The 17,086-nt window shown below is 39.6% G+C and overlaps 1 protein-coding gene across 1 annotated transcript in view; it reads left to right on the top strand.

Moving 5' to 3' along the window:
• FAT4 (FAT atypical cadherin 4) overlaps positions 1-17,086 on the top strand; it is a 129,740-nt gene that overhangs the window by 97,019 nt on the left and 15,635 nt on the right. Inside the window, exons 9-11 of the mRNA XM_032686575.1 lie at positions 2,640-6,986; positions 12,320-12,424; positions 14,076-14,383. Of these exons, the coding sequence (XP_032542466.1) occupies positions 2,640-6,986; positions 12,320-12,424; positions 14,076-14,383 (4,760 nt within the window). The remainder of the gene's footprint in view (positions 1-2,639; positions 6,987-12,319; positions 12,425-14,075; positions 14,384-17,086) is intronic.

The following is a 17,086-nucleotide window of genomic DNA, read 5'->3' as shown; positions in this document are numbered from 1 at the left end:
CCTACAGTTTAGCAATCTTTTTTTAGTGTGTTCCTGCCGTCTAAATTCAGTTATGTTCCTATAGTTATGTAAAGTAGATATAGTGTAAATGAGCACCCACTCTAACAAGTGCTTAAATTATTTTACCAGAGTTAGGAAGACTATGACCTCTTTTTATTTCAGAAAGTCTCTTCTGTGTGTTGATGTTCTTTTTCTGCCCTGAGAAATTTTTAAAGAGGATTTTGACAACTTCTAAAAAGGCTGTATCTGTATCACAGATGTTAACTATGTTGCTTTTGCTTGAGCCAAGCGGTGAGGTAAAATAAAATAAAAGTGTAGCCATGCAGAAACCTTCCTTTTATGAAGCCTACATGCAAATTAATGTGGCTTCACTCAAAACAACAGTTAATTTCTTATTTAGTTTATATTTAAACAAACCTAATACATAAATACATTACCAATGGGTAAGTCAAAAGTACTAATATTTTCTATTTGCTGAATTGGCATTTCAAGAGGAAAGAAAGGAGAATATGTATATTTGCAGGAAGATGGAGAGAATTTAGTGAAAGATTCTCCTATTTTGAGAATTTTTTCCAAGGTTTAAAATGAACTAATTACCAGGACCTCTACTATCTCAAAACAGTAAAAGGATTTTATAATCTTATCACTTTATTGCCACAAATTCACCCAATTGCAGTTGGAGAGGTTGAGCGTGGAAGTTGGCAACTCTGTGTTTTCACGTGCTTACACATACATGGATATGTGATGCCTGCAAAGAGGATTCCAAGACAAATGGTTTACAAAACAAATTTTCCTTTAAAAGAAAAAAAAAGGCTTATTTCCATGTCTTGGTTTTCTCTCTAAATTTAAAACAATTGCAAATACTTCTCCTTTTTATGGAAGAATGAATTTGTTTACAATTCTTCCCTGTTTCCAGAACAACATTATGAAATTATTTTATTATTGCATTGGTGAATCTTTGTGTATTCTGAATAAGGCACAGTGCCTTTGTCTGGTTCTTTTTGGGGTATTTCTTCAAATGCTTGTAGTGAGGAGTACACATAGATTGAAGTGATGTTTTCTGGACATACCTTTTTGGATACTTTTTGTATGAAATCTCTCATAACTAGAAACATATAGAAAGCCTAAGCTGTGTTTACTCTATTATTAACTTAGCAGAAATCTAGGGATACATGCACTTTTTTATTCTTTTAAAAGAAAATATTAATATCTTTTCACATTATTTTGAGAGGCTATTGATAATGATGTTGCTAGCAGGCATGGCATCCACTAAAGTCCAAAACAACGTCTTTAGTGCAGTTGAATGTAGTATCTGAAATACCTTTTCCAGAAAAAAAAAAGAGCAAACCCTCATAACTTGACCAAGACTTTTGCTTTTATTCCAATCACAGAATATCTTGTGTAAATTTTGAAAGAAAAATCTTCATTTCATTGTTATTTTTTTTAATTGAGTTTAAAAGGGGAAACTAGTAATAATAATTAATAATATAATTTGCATAACTGAAGCAACAAATCTTCATTTCTTCCTGTCCCATTTCTCACATGGGTTTGAATACTGTTCTTGTCTAAATATTCCTGCCCCTGGAGTGCAAATCACTGCACATGACAAATAGTGACATGAAGTGTGGTTTAAAGGGGTGCTGTCAAAGTCATTCCTGCCTGTAAATGATTTTGCCTTAAGAGGTTGAAAATAACATGATTTTTATACAGGAGTGGGTAATTTCTAAATTTTAGTACCAGTAAAGCATCAACAGAGTGCTGTGCCAATTGGTTGAACAGTGTCAAATTTGAAAGGCGTGCTGTGCATTAGATCTGTGAAGACCAGTGAGAAAGGACACCCTGGATTCTCCTTGCAGATGGACAAATGGAGAGGTTAATGCAAATGGTGCCAATATAGTCACGCTCATTGTGAAACATAAATTCAGAAGACCTGAAATGTCTGAATGTATTCATGTTACTGTAACAGTGTGCAATAGTTTTGTATTTCTATTTTACCCCTTTCTCAGAGGGCAAGCGTGCTTTTAGAAGTGCAGTGCTGTTAGCTGCTGTCCTTGGAATACCCTTAGAAGTAAGAGGCTAGTGGGGAGAAAGGAGCACAGAAGAGAAGAGCACAGAAGAGAAGGGACTACAAGGGAAGGCGGGTGTGTAGGATAAATGTCTATGGGTGCTGCCTGCTCACTCATGTAACCTTAATAGTCCTTGAATTCCAGTTTTGGTGGTGGTTTTTTGCATGGATAAATAAAATATGAATAATACAAAAAAATCAAAGTAGCATTAAATCTTATTAGGTTTATAGCTTTCTTAGTGTCAGTGTTCTAGAAGTAGTAGGATGATAGACTTCCAAAAGGTTGCAGGTCCGTTTTCGAGTGCAGTCACTGAGATCAGTACATCCATCTGTCTGAATGTAGAGTCCTCTTTTTCGAACCCACATTTTTTGACTGTTTGCATGTCTTTCAGACTCAAAAAATCACCTGCCCCTTGTTGAACTTACCATCTTGTGAAAAAGGAAGTTCATTTTTGGAACAGTGTAAGGAAGAGCATGCTGCTTTAGGATATGCTTCCAGGGAAAATCTGGCATCACATTTCCCGCAATCGGTGCATTCATTAAAGGACTGACCTAGCTTTGTTCTCCATTTCAGGCTCGTTTGTGTTTGCTGTGACTGTCACCGATGCAGATGCCGGGTCCAATGCCGAGCTCCATTATTCCCTTGTTGGGAAAAACTCAGAGAAATTCCACATTGATCCAGTGAGGGGGGCAATCCTGGCTGCAAACCCACTGGAGGGAGAGTCCGAAGTCACCATTTCTGTTCACGTGAGGGATGGCGGCCGGTACCCCAAGACAGACTCTACCACTGTCACTGTGAGGTTCGTGAACAAAGCTGAATTCCCTCGTGTTCAGGCAGATCAGGAGACCTTCACGTTCCCTGAAAACCAAGCAGTTGGTACAGTTGTCACCACTGTCTCTGGATCTTCAGCCAGAGGAGGTTCCTTGTCTTACTACATCGCCAGTGGTAACCTGGGCAGCACTTTCCTGGTCGACCAGGTGACAGGACAGCTTTCTGTCAGGCGAGCTTTGGATTTTGAAGCCATACAGAAATACGTGATGTGGATTGAGGCCAGAGATATGGGCTTTCCTCCCTTTTCCTCATACAAAAAATTGGAAGTAACGGTGATAGACGTCAATGATAACGCGCCAGAATTTGAGCAAGATCCCTTCATTGCAGAAATAGTGGAGAACCTGTCCCCACGGAAGATACTGACAGTGGCTGCTGTGGATAGGGACAGTGGTCTAAATGGACAGCTTAATTATGAAATAATTGAGGGCAATACTGAAAATAGCTTCAGTATCAATAGGGCCACTGGTGAGATCAGGAGTGTCAGACCCTTGGACAGGGAGAAACTGTCTCAATACATACTAACCATAAAAGCTTCAGATAAAGGCACTCCGCTCCAGAGCACAACCGTCAAAGTTATCATTAATATTTTAGATGAAAATGACAATGCTCCAAGGTTTTCCCAGATATTCACTGCTTCTGTCCCTGAAAATGCACCTCTGGGTTTTACAGTAACGCGGGTCACAACATCAGATGAAGACATTGGGGTGAATGCCATCAGCAGGTACTCCATAAGGGATACGAGTCTCCCATTTACCATAAATCCCAGCACTGGGGACATCACCATCAGCAGACCACTGAACAGGGAGGACACTGACCGCTACAGGATCAGGGTCTCTGCACATGACTCTGGGTGGACGGTGAGCACGGATGTCACCATATTTGTCATGGATGTCAATGACAATGCCCCACGATTTACAAAGCCGTCCTATTACCTGGAGTGCCCCGAACTTCCTGGGATTGGGTTAAAGGTCACCCAGGTTTCAGCCACCGATCCAGATGAAGGATCAAATGGCCAAGTGTTCTACTTCATAAAATCCCAGTCTGAGTTTTTCCGCATTAATGCAACCACAGGGGAAATTTTCAACAAGCAGTACTTAAGGTACCAAAACTCCAGCCGTTCAAGCAATGTCAACATCAATAGGCACAGCTTCATCGTTACATCTTCAGACCGAGGCAGTCCCCCATTAATGAGTGAGACAACTGTCACCATTAACGTAGTGGACAGCAATGACAACGCACCGCTGTTCCTTGCTCAAAAATATTTCACTCCTGTTACTAAGAATGTGAGGGTTGGCACAAATTTAATCAAAGTTACTGCCATGGATGACAAGGACTTTGGCTTGAATTCTGAGGTGGAGTACTTTATCTCTGAGGAGGGCAAAACTAATAAATTCAGGCTGGACAGGAGTACAGGATGGATTTCTGTGTCTTCTTCACTAATGGCTGATTTGAACAAAAACTTCCTGTTTAAAGTGAAAGCCAAGGACAAAGGTAATCCTCCACTCTCATCCGAGGTATCTGTTGAAATAGTAGTAACAGAAGAAAATTACCATACACCAGAGTTTTCCCAGAGCCGTATGAGTGTTACTGTCCCAGAGAGTCACTCTGTTGGAACAGTGATCAGGACAGTTTCAGCACGAGACCGAGATGCTGCTATGAATGGATTAGTTAGATATAATATTTCCTCTGGAAATGAAGCTGGAATCTTTGCTATCAATACAACTACCGGTACACTGACACTAGCAAAACCACTTGATTTTGAGTTATGCCAAAAGCATGAGCTGGTTGTTACTGCCATGGATGGAGGATGGGTGTCCAGAACAGGCTACTGCAGTGTCACTGTTAATGTCATTGATGTGAATGATAATTCTCCAACATTCAGCCCTGAGGACTACTTTCCCAACGTGTTAGAAAATGCCCCCAGTGGGACAACTGTTATTTCTTTAAATGCCACTGATGCTGACTCTGGACCTAACGCTGTGATTGCATATGCCGTTCAGTCCTCAGACAGTGACCTCTTTGTCATTGACCCCAATACGGGAACAATCACCACCCAGGGATTTTTAGATTATGAAACAAAGCAAAGTTACCATTTAACAGTAAAGGCTTTCAATGTTCCAGATGAAGAGAGGTGCAGCTTTGCTAGTGTCAACATCCAGTTAGAAGGGACAAATGAATATGTGCCCCGTTTTGTATCCAAGCTTTATTATTTCGAGGTTTCAGAGGCAGCCTCCAAAGGTACTGTCATAGGTGAAGTTTTTGCAAGTGATCGTGATATGGGAACTGATGGAGAAGTCCACTACCTTATCTTTGGCAACAGCAGAAAGAAGGGCTTCCAGATAGATAAGAGTGGCCAGATCTATGTGTCAGGATCTCTTGACAGAGAAAAAGAAGAACGAATCTCTTTGAAAGTCCTTGCAAAAAATTTGGGGAGCATTCGTGGTGCAGACATAGATGAAGTAACCGTTAATATCACTATACTGGATGCCAACGATCCTCCTGTTTTTACCTTAGGGACCTACAATATACAAATCAGTGAGGGTGTTCCTCCAGGCACCCATGTCACGTTTGTTAGTGCCTTTGATTCAGATTCTGTCCCTAGCTGGAGCAGGTTTTCCTATTTCATTGGCTCTGGAAATGACAACAGCGCCTTTTCCATCAACCCACAGACGGGACAGGTGACAGTCACCGCAGAGCTGGATCGAGAAACGCTACCTGTCTACAACCTGTCTGTGCTGGCCATTGATTCGGGAACACCGTCTGCTACAGGAAGTGCCTTGTTGTTGGTAACTTTGGAAGATATCAACGACAACGGCCCTACCTTGTCCACCAGCCAAGGAGAAGTCATGGAGAATAACCGTGCAGGAACTCTTGTGATGACACTTAAGTCATCAGACCCTGATCTCCCTCCCAACCAAGGTCCTTTTACGTATTACTTGCTCAGCACTGGTCCTGCAACCAGCTACTTCAGCCTCAGCACTGCTGGCGTTCTGACAACAACAAGGGAGATTGACAGGGAGCAAATCAGTGATTTCTACCTGTCAGTGATTACGAGAGACTCTGGTGTCCCTCAGATGTCTTCCACAGGAACTGTGCATATCAAGGTAATAGACCAAAACGACAACCCATCTCAGCCCAGAACAGTAGAAATCTTTGTTCACTATTACGGCAACCTCTTCCCAGGCGGAATTTTGGGCAACGTAAAGCCACAGGATCCAGATGTGCTAGACAGCTTCCAGTGCTCCCTCACTTCGGGAGTCACCAGCCTCTTCAGCATTCCCGGGGGTACCTGTGAGCTGCACTCGCAGGCGAGGTCCACAGATGGCACATTTGACCTGGCTGTCCTCAGCAATGATGGGTTACATGGTGCTGTCACCAGCAGCGTCCGGATCTTCTTCACGGGTTTCAGCAACAGCACCATTGAGAACAGCATCCTCCTTCGCCTGAGCGCCCACAGCGTGCGGGACTTCCTGACAAACCACTACCTCCACTTCCTGCGCATTGCCAGCTCCCAGCTGACGGGGCTGGGCACTGCCATCCAGCTCTATGGGCTCTACGAGGAAAGCAACCACACCTTCCTGATGGCGGCCATCAAACGCGGCAACAACCAGTACGTGAATCCCAGTGGCGTGGCCACTTTCTTTGAGAGCATCAAGGATGTCCTCTTCCGCCAGAGCGGGGTGCGGGTTGAGGCTGTGGACCACGACTGGTGCCTGCAGAGCCCCTGCCAGAATGGAGGGAGCTGCCTGAGGAGGCTGGCAGTAGGCCCAGCTCTGAAGACCCAAGAGAGCATCCCCGTCATCATTGTGGCCAACGAGCCCCTCCGGCCCTTTGTGTGCCGGTGCATGCCGGGGTACGATGGGAGTCTGTGTGAGACCGACATCAATGAGTGCCTCCCTTCCCCCTGCCACAACGATGGGACTTGCCACAACTTGGTGGGAGGCTTCTCATGCAGCTGCCCGGAGGGGTTCACTGGCATGGCTTGTGAGAGGGACATTAACGAGTGCCTTTCCAACCCATGCAAAAATGGTGCCGCCTGCCAGAACTTCCCAGGAAGCTTCAACTGTGTTTGTAAAACCGGATATACAGGTACGCTTTTACTTCTCTATACCTTGCAAGCTGGAAGGGATGGAAAGAGGGTGGAAATGCACCTTTTTAGCACAAGTTTTTCTGAATATGAACATCCCCAGTAGATGAAGAGGTCATGCAAAATGGCATATTAATAGCTATGAAAACTCAGAAGACCAGGTGCTCACAGTATTATTTTATTTTAGCTCTGTCCTCAGGCAAGTCACGCTTACCTGATATGCACTGGAACAGAAAGGATTTTACAAGAGCTATTTAAATTTATTAAATGTGTAGAAACCATTTCCAATGCTTAAGTATGATTCTTCTGTTCATGTTATTGTTATGCATATTGTGTTAGAATTTCAAGTCTGCTAGAAGTGTTGTAAGCAAGAAAACAACCTCTTCCCGAAATTGCTTACAGTCATACATGACAGAAAACAGATGAAGGATATAGGAAAAACCAGAATTCAGGCAAAATGATCAACCCGTATGTTCCGTATTTGTTCCTTTGTCATTTTTTTTTCGCTAAGCACAGAAATGTCTGTGGCATTTCTACCTCTTCCAAGTATTTTTTTTCTAATATTTAATAAACTCAAACACAGCAGCATTGTAAAAATAGGCTGGTCTTTGCTTCTGCCATGAGTATGATATTTAAGGAAGGTCTGAACAATCTTAACCAGTGTTTATGGCCACTTTTTGTAGAAGTCAAAAAAAAAATCTAACCAGAGAAGATTACTTATGCTTTTCCAAAGGAATATTTCTGTATTGCAGATGCCCGAGGGCAACACAGCTGGGTTCATTATGGTGTGGGTGTTGGGGCTTGCCACCAATGCCATCAAAACTCACCTGTAGCCCATGGAGTGATCAGAGTATCCATTGTCCCTTTGGTTTTTTTTTCCTTAAACCAGATCAGTACAGGATATAATGTGGAAAAGAAAGTTAATTGATTTCAAAATAAATGTTTAAATACTTAATTTAAATCACAGCTACAGCAGTGGGTACATAGTGCAATATCAAGGACATTGATGATCTTTCGGATGAGCCTCACAAATTGTACTCCTGAGCCTGAGGTCAGGAGCAATTGCTGTTAATTAACAAGCAGTTCTGATAAAGTTACCAGTCCAGAATTTTATTTCATGTTGTATTAGTGCATCAAATTACTTTACCAGGAGCTTGGCAAAAAAATTCTAAGGACACCTATGCCCTCTAACTCTGTAGGTCATTAGCACTGGAGATTACATGGGCATATGTTTGCTGTTGCAATGAAGCCAAACACTTCATTATCTCCAGCAGCATACTACAGTATATGCCTCTAGACTATAATTTAAAACATTAATGAAACATCCAGCTGATTTCTTCTGGTATTAAAGCTCATATCTTAATGTTCAACCCTTATGTCAGCAAAAAATCAAGATCTACGTGTGACAAGCTCAAAAAAAAGATGAATATTTTTACCAAGAAAATGTGATGAGAGACTCTTAGAGTTTGAAGTGCTGGATTTCTTTCACGCCATGAATTAAATGTGGCATATGATAGGAGCTTTCTTAAACTCCTTGTCAACACAGATAACCTTAAAATAGACTGCCACTGGGGCAGACGTTTCTATTTGGGAGTCAGATCTTTTTTAATCGGTTGGATATTGCGGAATCAAGATTTATTAAAGTGTCCTGAGATTAATTGATCAAGACAGAAAAGAAATGGCACCAGTGTAATTAAAACTCAAAATATCTTTGGAGTTTAGTATCAACTGAGCTTATTAGAAAAGATCACAATTAGCATGCAGTATGTTTAGGCATTTATGTTCTGCAAAAGCATATTTGAAATTCTGCAAATTTAATATTCAATAGCTTCTGCAAACAAATGTCAGAATACACATTGTTTGAGAATGCTTGATATAGAGGCTATTATGTCATTATTATCCTGCCAACAGAATGAGAACACGGCTGCTTGGGCTTTTAATCCTGATTCATATATGATTAAAGATAGCCACAGTGAATGTAAAAATAAAGCCTGAAACTGTTTCTTCATTATTATAAACATTGAGTGCCTCAACAACAACAAATTAAAAAAGAGATTTCTAATTCACTTCACCATATACATAGCTTTGCTGCTTCTCTTGGAATGAAAACACAGTCACATAATTGAATTTTCATGGTTGGTAAAAAAAATAATATTTACATGGTACTATATACAAGTAGAAATTAGTATTTTCTGAGACAGACTTTCTGTTCACTGTAAATTAGAGTACATGAGCTGTAGACCTTTATAATGGTGTACCTGAAAACTGAGAGTCTTACTTTTCCTTGATTTATTATGTTTTGTCAGCTGCATTTGACTTCATCATACTGCAAAGGTAATGTCATTCTTTTCACTGGATAGGATTATAAAGACTGATTACCTCAGAGCAACATCATTAGGGTTTAAGCAATCTGTTATAATTACATCTCTTAATGATGATCAGGTTTTGTTTTTAAAATAATCACTTTCTGGAGGGAATATGCTTTGTGATTTACAGTAGTTGTCTGCCCTTCCTTTGAACCCTTCATTTCCTGTTTTCCAAGATTCATTAAGATGAAGGAATGTAGGTTTGTGAAATTGTTTCAAATACAAGATTAGAATATTAGAACAACCACTTTAAAAGATGGACACAGGAAACCACAAAAACTAAAATTCTCAAATCAGCTGAAATTTAACCCAAGAGCATTCAGCTGGTATCTGTTCCTGGTGCATTTTTAAATTAAAAAAAAAATCTGAGGAAATTGGATTTTTGCATAAGCCCTGCATATGATATCATCAGCTGGAGGTGATGAATGATAAAGGTTGAATGCTGTCTGTTATCAATTATCCAGCATTCTCCTAATTTTCAAGGTCTTCAGAAAAAGATCTTTTTGACACAGAAGTGAATATCCTGAATCTTTCAGCATTTCAGCTGAGAAGCAATCTATAAACTCAACTAACTGCAATTTTCATCTGAACTGGAGGGCTGTGGAGTGGCCCTGGTTTGGGATCTCCCTGGTTCCCAAAACATGGACTGAGATGTTTCCTTCACCTTGCTTGATTGGATACACTGAAACACTAATCAAGCATATATGATTAGCCTAATTCTTTATGCTGTCCAAATAAAGTCAGAGTATTCATCTTCTCCTGCATCAAAACAGTTGGAATAAATGCAAACAGGGACTGTAGCAATAGGACAAGGGTTAATGGTTTTAAACTAAAAGAGGGCAGATTTAGACTATATAAAAAAAGGAATTTTATTACAATGGGGATAGTGAGACACTGGCACAAGTTGCCCAGAGAAGCTGTAGATGCCCCATCCCTGGAAGTGTTCGAGGCCAGGTTGGATGGAGCTCTGAGCAACCTGGTGTGGTGGAAGATGTCCCTGCCCGTGGCAGGAGGCAGGAACTGGATGATCTTTAAGGTCCCTTCCAACCCAAACCATTCTATGGTTCTATAATTCTGTTATTCTAAACTCAATTTTATTGGTTTCATGAATTCTTTAAACAATAGTTAAACATGATGAAGATGCTCTTTTTCACTGGTTAAAATATGTGCAACTAAAATAAACATCTATATTCTCTTGCTGACTCAGCAAATGTGTCAGCTTTAATGTTAACTGAGAAAAAGAAGAGTACTTAGTTAGATTGAACTGCAAAAATCTGAGTAAGCCTTATGAGCTACACTTGATTTTTGTGAAAATTAAGCAATATCACTGAGCTATTTTAAGCACGTCTTCCTAACTCCTGCAGTGTGTTCTCCTCAGTAAGTCAAAGAGCTGTACTGTGTACCATAATTTTAAAACAAAGAAAACAGCAAAATCTAACATAAAAAGTTAACTCATCCTTCAGTCATGCCCATTAGAGAATAAAATATAAATAAATACCCCCAAAGCATAATTAGATTCAGACACTGGAAAAGTTTCCTGGATTTATGGTGAATCTACAAGTTACGTATTAACCACAGGAATCCTCCAGTGCTCCATTTCCATCCCACTTGCAGTCACACATGGAGAGCTGCTGCTCACACGGAAGAACTGCTTCCAAACTGTAGGTTAAGCAGAAAAGTAGAGGAAGGATAAAAAAAGAAGTTTTCTTTATTAGGTGGCTCAAGTTGTGAAATTCTGAAAAAGGTAGCGGAGTGTATATAGCACAGTCCTGATTTTCTACGGTTTCAGGGACCAGCAACGCTTAAGGACTGCATATTGTGCATTCCTGTCATGTGAGATGTAAAATTATAAGACGTATGTGACACCCTCTATGCAAGCTCATCTTGTACTTTTAACTTAAACATATATATATATATATATAATGTAAGAAATAAAAGAATTCGTTATCAATGCAATAAGAAGTGTTAAGGCTTTGTATATATATCCTGGCTGAGAGGAAGTTCAAGGACAGGTCTGAAAGAGTTTAGCTGGTTTTGCCAGTTTTTGCAGTTAAACAGGAGGGACAAACATGATGATATTTTGAAGTTTTTCCTGAGCATAGGCACTGCTGGCAGAAGGGAGATGGGTTCCAAGAGTGAGATGTAGTGGAAGTGCTGCTAAACTGATCAAAGCCAAGCAATGAAAACCTTAGAAATGAAGATCAATAATTTTGTAGTTAATGTTTCCATACAAAGAAGATTTTATTTTTGTACAAAGAATCCCTGTGTCCGTATTCAGCATCTGTTAAAATCTTCACTTTTTCTCTTGGTTCCCTTCCTTGCTGAAATGAGTTATGTGATTTCAGTTTATTCTCTGGGGAATAGTATTTACCACATGTGACAATCTCTGCTTAGGAAAGGACTGTGTCCAGGAGAGCTTGTTTTAGCTCCAGAGGACTGTTGCCCCTCCAAGTCAGGAAGGAGGTTTTAATTGATGGGGGAAAATAAGAAAAATCATGTAATGTACAATAGCAGCCTGTATTCAGCATGCCCTGTAAGGTGTCCAGCAAGGGCTCTCTGTATCTCCTTTGCACTGATGAGTACCTTGCACTCAACAGGGAGAAAAAAAGATACATTTTTACAATTTTTTAGTTCAGCATTACCTTTAATTTCGTGATCTCTCTTTTATGGACACCAGTTGATAAAAAAAATAAAATTGAATTCAGTTAGAAAAACAATCCACCTATATGATATAATTACAATGAGACACTTGAAAAGTAAAGTAAATATCTCCAGCCTGTACCAGGGCTGGGAGCAGCCCAGCATCCTGTCTGTGTTTCCTCTCTCCATCCCACAGCCAGTCTTTGGCACCTTCTCTCCTAGCCATATGTTCAGGATTGATTCATAACCTCGTGACCTACATACCAGCCTGACTTCCCTATTGCCCTGAATACTCTGACCTGGAAATTGCTTTTATTCCCTAATCACAGGGAAAACGTGTGACTCCACTGTCAACTACTGTGAGTGCAACCCCTGTTTCAATGGTGGGTCCTGCCAAAGTGGGTTGGAGGGGTATTACTGCCACTGCCCATTTGGTGAGTACCTTCCTCCTTCTCTCCTCTTCATCTCCCCTTGCCCTATTCATATTTCTCAAATTGCTATTTATTTTTACCCGCATAAATGATTTCTGGTTTGGAAATGATTCAAGGTTTGGAAAAACTGCATGTATAGGTTTGATTAACTCACTCATCTTTAAAAGGAAATTAGAAAGTGATGTGATCGCTACAAGTATTTATTTTGTCATTGCTAGTAATGGCTTCTTTCCCTCTGACACAAAAACAGAACAAGATCCAGTCAAACTACTCAGTGCCTAAAAATAAGAAAGGAGAGAGAGAGAGATAAATAGATAGATAGATAGATAGATAGATAGATAGATAGATAGATAGATAGATAGAGACAGATAACTGACCAAAAGCAGAATGGGTGCTTCAAATCTTTACATCAAGACCAGTGACTTCCTAAAGGAAGAACTTAGCTCAGCCACAGTTTGATCAGGGCTAAAGGACCTTCCTACCAAGGATATCCCAAAGTTCAGTCTGAAGGAGGAGGTATGATGATAACAAAGCTCTCCTGATGAATAACAGACATTTTTAGGAGAGCCGAAGAGTAAGACTGCTGTATATAATGTCAGTATTTTCCATCGGAGAAGCATGTAGTAGTGCCAAAATAGTTTAATAATTTTTAGAATTTAATTATCCTAGATTTGGTTTGTGGAATGAACCCAACTAAAACATAAGGCAACACAGATATTTTAAGGTATCGTGATACAACTGCAGCAAGATTGATTCTGAATGCAGATTAATCCAGAATTTTCATTGCTCATATGGAAAAGTATGAAAGTAAATGCAACAGATTAATAAAAAAACAGAGAAACTTGAGAAATCTTTTACAGTGTTTTAAGGTTGTTGAAAACCCTCTCAAAAACATATCGTTCTCAATATGCATTTGTAGCTAATGCTGGATAAGTTTTTCTATTAACATGTGGAATAACTTCTTTATTCTCTTTTATTTCCTTTATTTTACACTTCCTCAGGGTTTATTAATTTCCTGAGTTCATTGTAAATGTAGCTAATATTCATAAATTAAATCAGGATTTTTTTATTATTGTTGCTGCAGTAAAAAAAAATCAAGGGAAATTATGTGACAGAGATCTGAAAAGAAAGATGTAGAATGCACCAAAATCTTTACATCAATAAAAACATGACAAGGCATAATGTTTAAATCACACATATGCTTTTATCGGAAGTCTAAAAAATGAACCATCCAGTGAGAAACAGTTCAGATAGCAGCTAGAGAAAGAAAAATAAACTCAATTTGCAAATTCATTTCCATAACTGGATTAATAAATGCCTGATTGTAATTAACATGTCTGACATAGCTGTCAAACTGGCTTGTTTTGTTGTTTTCTAAAGAAACCAGAGAGCTCAGTGAAATGTACTTTGCTTTTCAGTAGACATATCTGTCCTTTGTAACTTGATTTTTAAGTTTAATATATGTACCTCAACACCCACCTCTGGATAACAGCATTCTTCTGTTCAAGCTGTATGTTTCTAATCATACATTGGAGTTCCTTACAGTGCTTGTGTATCACAGCCATGTTGAGAGCACATCTATACTTTGTTTCTGGGAGAATGCTTAGTGGTGGAAAATACTCTCTGATTCCAGATTTTGCTTTTCATTTTACAGGTGTTTTTGGGAATCATTGTGAACTGAACAGCTATGGATTTGAAGAGTTGTCATACATGGAGTTTCCCAGTATGGATCCAAACAATAATTACATCTATATAAAGTTTGCCACTATAAAAAGTAATGCCTTGTTGTTGTACAACTATGATAACCAAACTGGAGAGAGGGCAGAATTTCTGGCCCTGGAAATAGTAGAAGAAAGGCTGAGATTTTCCTACAACCTTGGCAGTGGCACATACAAGCTTACCACAGCTAAGAGGGTGTCTGATGGACAATTCCACACAGTCATTGCCAGGAGGGCTGGAATGGTAAGAAATGCTAAAATGAGGATTTAATCAGCCAAATCACTTTGGCTTCTCTGTGCACTCAAGGAACATAAAATCAGTAACGTTGTGTCTGCTGCAGAACCTCCACCTTTGGGATAAACTTCCCTCCTTTCTGTCTTACTCTAGCTGACTCAAAGCCCTACGGTGTTTGTTTAGTATGATGAAGATAAAGTATAATTAAAAAAACATGTGCAGTGCCCTTACCTCTCAATGTGAAAAATGAGAACTAGGAATAATTAATGAAATAGATGACTATGCATGACGCTAATTAACTGGTGCAGATTACAGGGATGATTATCAGGGAATGCTAATTAACCACAGTAACTACAAAAAACCTCAAAATAATTTTTCTCCACATTTGGAAAATAGAAGTGGACAAACTTAAAATTCCAGGCTTCCCTGACCTCCTTGAGCTAATTCAGAGATTTCAGCAATCTCATCAGACTGGAAGCCTGGTTTTCCTCTGTAGCATATGTGTACAAAGTTAAAAGGTGCTATGTTATGAGAATATTTTTGGGGGAAGGAGGGAAGTTACTTTTCTTTTTGTCCCCCAGAAAGCATCTGAGGGGAGGAAACTCTGCCAAAAACTGGACTGGGACAACTGATTACCATATGCCTAGTACTCTGACCCCTCTCCTGCCTTCGTTTTTTCTCCAGTAAATGTTTTCTATTCCTCTTCTCTGATTTTTTTAATATTTCCAAAGCAGAACGTAAACCAAATGCTCTTTGAATTCAAACCAAGCTTTTTGACTTCACAGTGTTTGAGATAGAAATGAAACCAAATCTATTTGCCATCCATAATCACTATTGCCCAACAGTTCCCTTCTCAGACAGAAATGGAATCCCATATTCTTCCCATGTTTGAATTTAAAGTCATATAAGAGTAATATATGGCTGGGGCTCCACTTTTTGTTTTATATATTTCAAGCTAGAAGTGATGTAGGGAATAAAAAACAATAAACTGTTCTAGCCAGCATGGCTCCCCCTGAGTCCTTGTAGTGATTTCCCATCAGGAACTGCTGCAGAAGAAGGTGCTGTTGCCAAAGAGCTTCAGGTCCAGGGTGAGATGTCCATCGGTACAAATGTCCCAAGAACAGCAGAAGGATGTATTTCCTTGTGGTCTGGGTTTCTTTGTAGGACCAGGGTTGTCTCATGACCTTCCTACATGATGATTTTTTGTTCTCTCATAAAAGAATCTTGAGCCTGAAACTGCGTTTCAGTTCATAGTGCAAGACCCGAAATCGCCATTTATTTTGGGTGTTGGTCTCTTCTCCCAAGTAACAAGCAACAGGATAAGAGGAAATGGCCTCAAGTTGCAGCAGGGGAGGTTTAGATTGGATATTGGGAAAAAGTTCTTCCCCAAAAGGGTTGTCAGGCATTGGAACAGTCTGTCCAGGGAAGTGGTTGAGTCACCATCCCTGGAGGTATTCAAAAGAAGTGTAGATGTGGCATTTAGGGACATGGTTTAGTGGTGGACTTGACAGTGCTGGGTTAACAGTTGGACTCTTAAAGGTCTTTTCCAACATAAAGGGTTCTATAGAATCCAGTCTTCAGCTGAATTTGCGAATCCAATTTTTTTGTGTTTGTAGGAGTTATATATCCAAACAAGATGAAGGATAATTGTGATGTTGAGCAATGACTTCGGTTTAATGTGCCTTGGTATCAGATACTTAATTTGTATCACAGGTTCCAAGTGGTAAAGCCCAAAGGTGCACCTTAATCTTGAAAAGCACCAGGTTCCCATTTTAGTAACTAAAGTAGCCTGATATTTCTATAAATAGGATTTAAGTGCCTAAGTGTAGGAGCACACAGGAAAAATTGCAACAAATAAATAAAGTACACTTAAGAAAAAAATAGAGCAGGAAAATGTTTTACTTGTCAATATGCCAGAGGACTATAGAAGAAGAGATAACATAAACAGGTCTATTTACAGAAAATTTCAGCTATGAATCCTTCAGGCCGAAAGAAAACATTTAAGACAATCCGTATCTTTGTCTGATTTTTTGTTTTTAATGTTTAAACCTTTTCAGTAATGTCATCTGTTTACAAACACTGTATGTGAAAAGAATCACCTTTGTCTTAGATATTTCTGCTGCAGGAAAAATGTCTCCCAGGTGTCCAAAACTGTATAAAATAGCCCACCCTTCAGGATTCCAAATCTGTCATTTCCTACAGCACAGTGGGATTTTATCGGAAACTGGTAAAATCATTAAGTTGTCAGTCCTGAGCTATTGCAGAGTGACAGGATAGAAAGTTTCATAATGCAGCAAGGTAACTGTAGAGTAATGCTTAAGTAACAAGCAGGAACATTTGACTAACATTAGAAAATAAATTGTATGAACTCTGGTCCAAGGAAAATATATTCTCAAATATCCTGCCCTTCAGCTGGGGTTGGAGCTTGGCTTGCACAGCGCATAGCGATGTAAGTTAGGGAGATTACGCTGATTGAGCTAAGAACAAAAAACTCATTTCAGTTTTTGTTGTTGATGTTCTGAAGGAAAATATGTATGCATGTGATGGCATACAGAGCAGCCAGCTTATTATTCTTTCCGTGAATTGTTTCATTTATACAGGGCTATAATCTGCTTTGGAATTGCAGACTGACATTTCTTGGGAGAAGCAGTTTGCTCGTTATTTATGGAAAGAAATTCAAGATAAGCTTTCATTAAAAATAGCAAATTGGAC

The sequence above is a fragment of the Chiroxiphia lanceolata genome, chromosome 4 (assembly GCF_009829145.1).
Source record: "Chiroxiphia lanceolata isolate bChiLan1 chromosome 4, bChiLan1.pri, whole genome shotgun sequence".
In the NCBI taxonomy this organism is placed as follows: domain Eukaryota; kingdom Metazoa; phylum Chordata; class Aves; order Passeriformes; family Pipridae; genus Chiroxiphia; species Chiroxiphia lanceolata.
The sequence above is the reverse complement of the archived record's forward strand: the minus strand, read 5'-3'. Positions and strand labels throughout refer to the sequence as shown.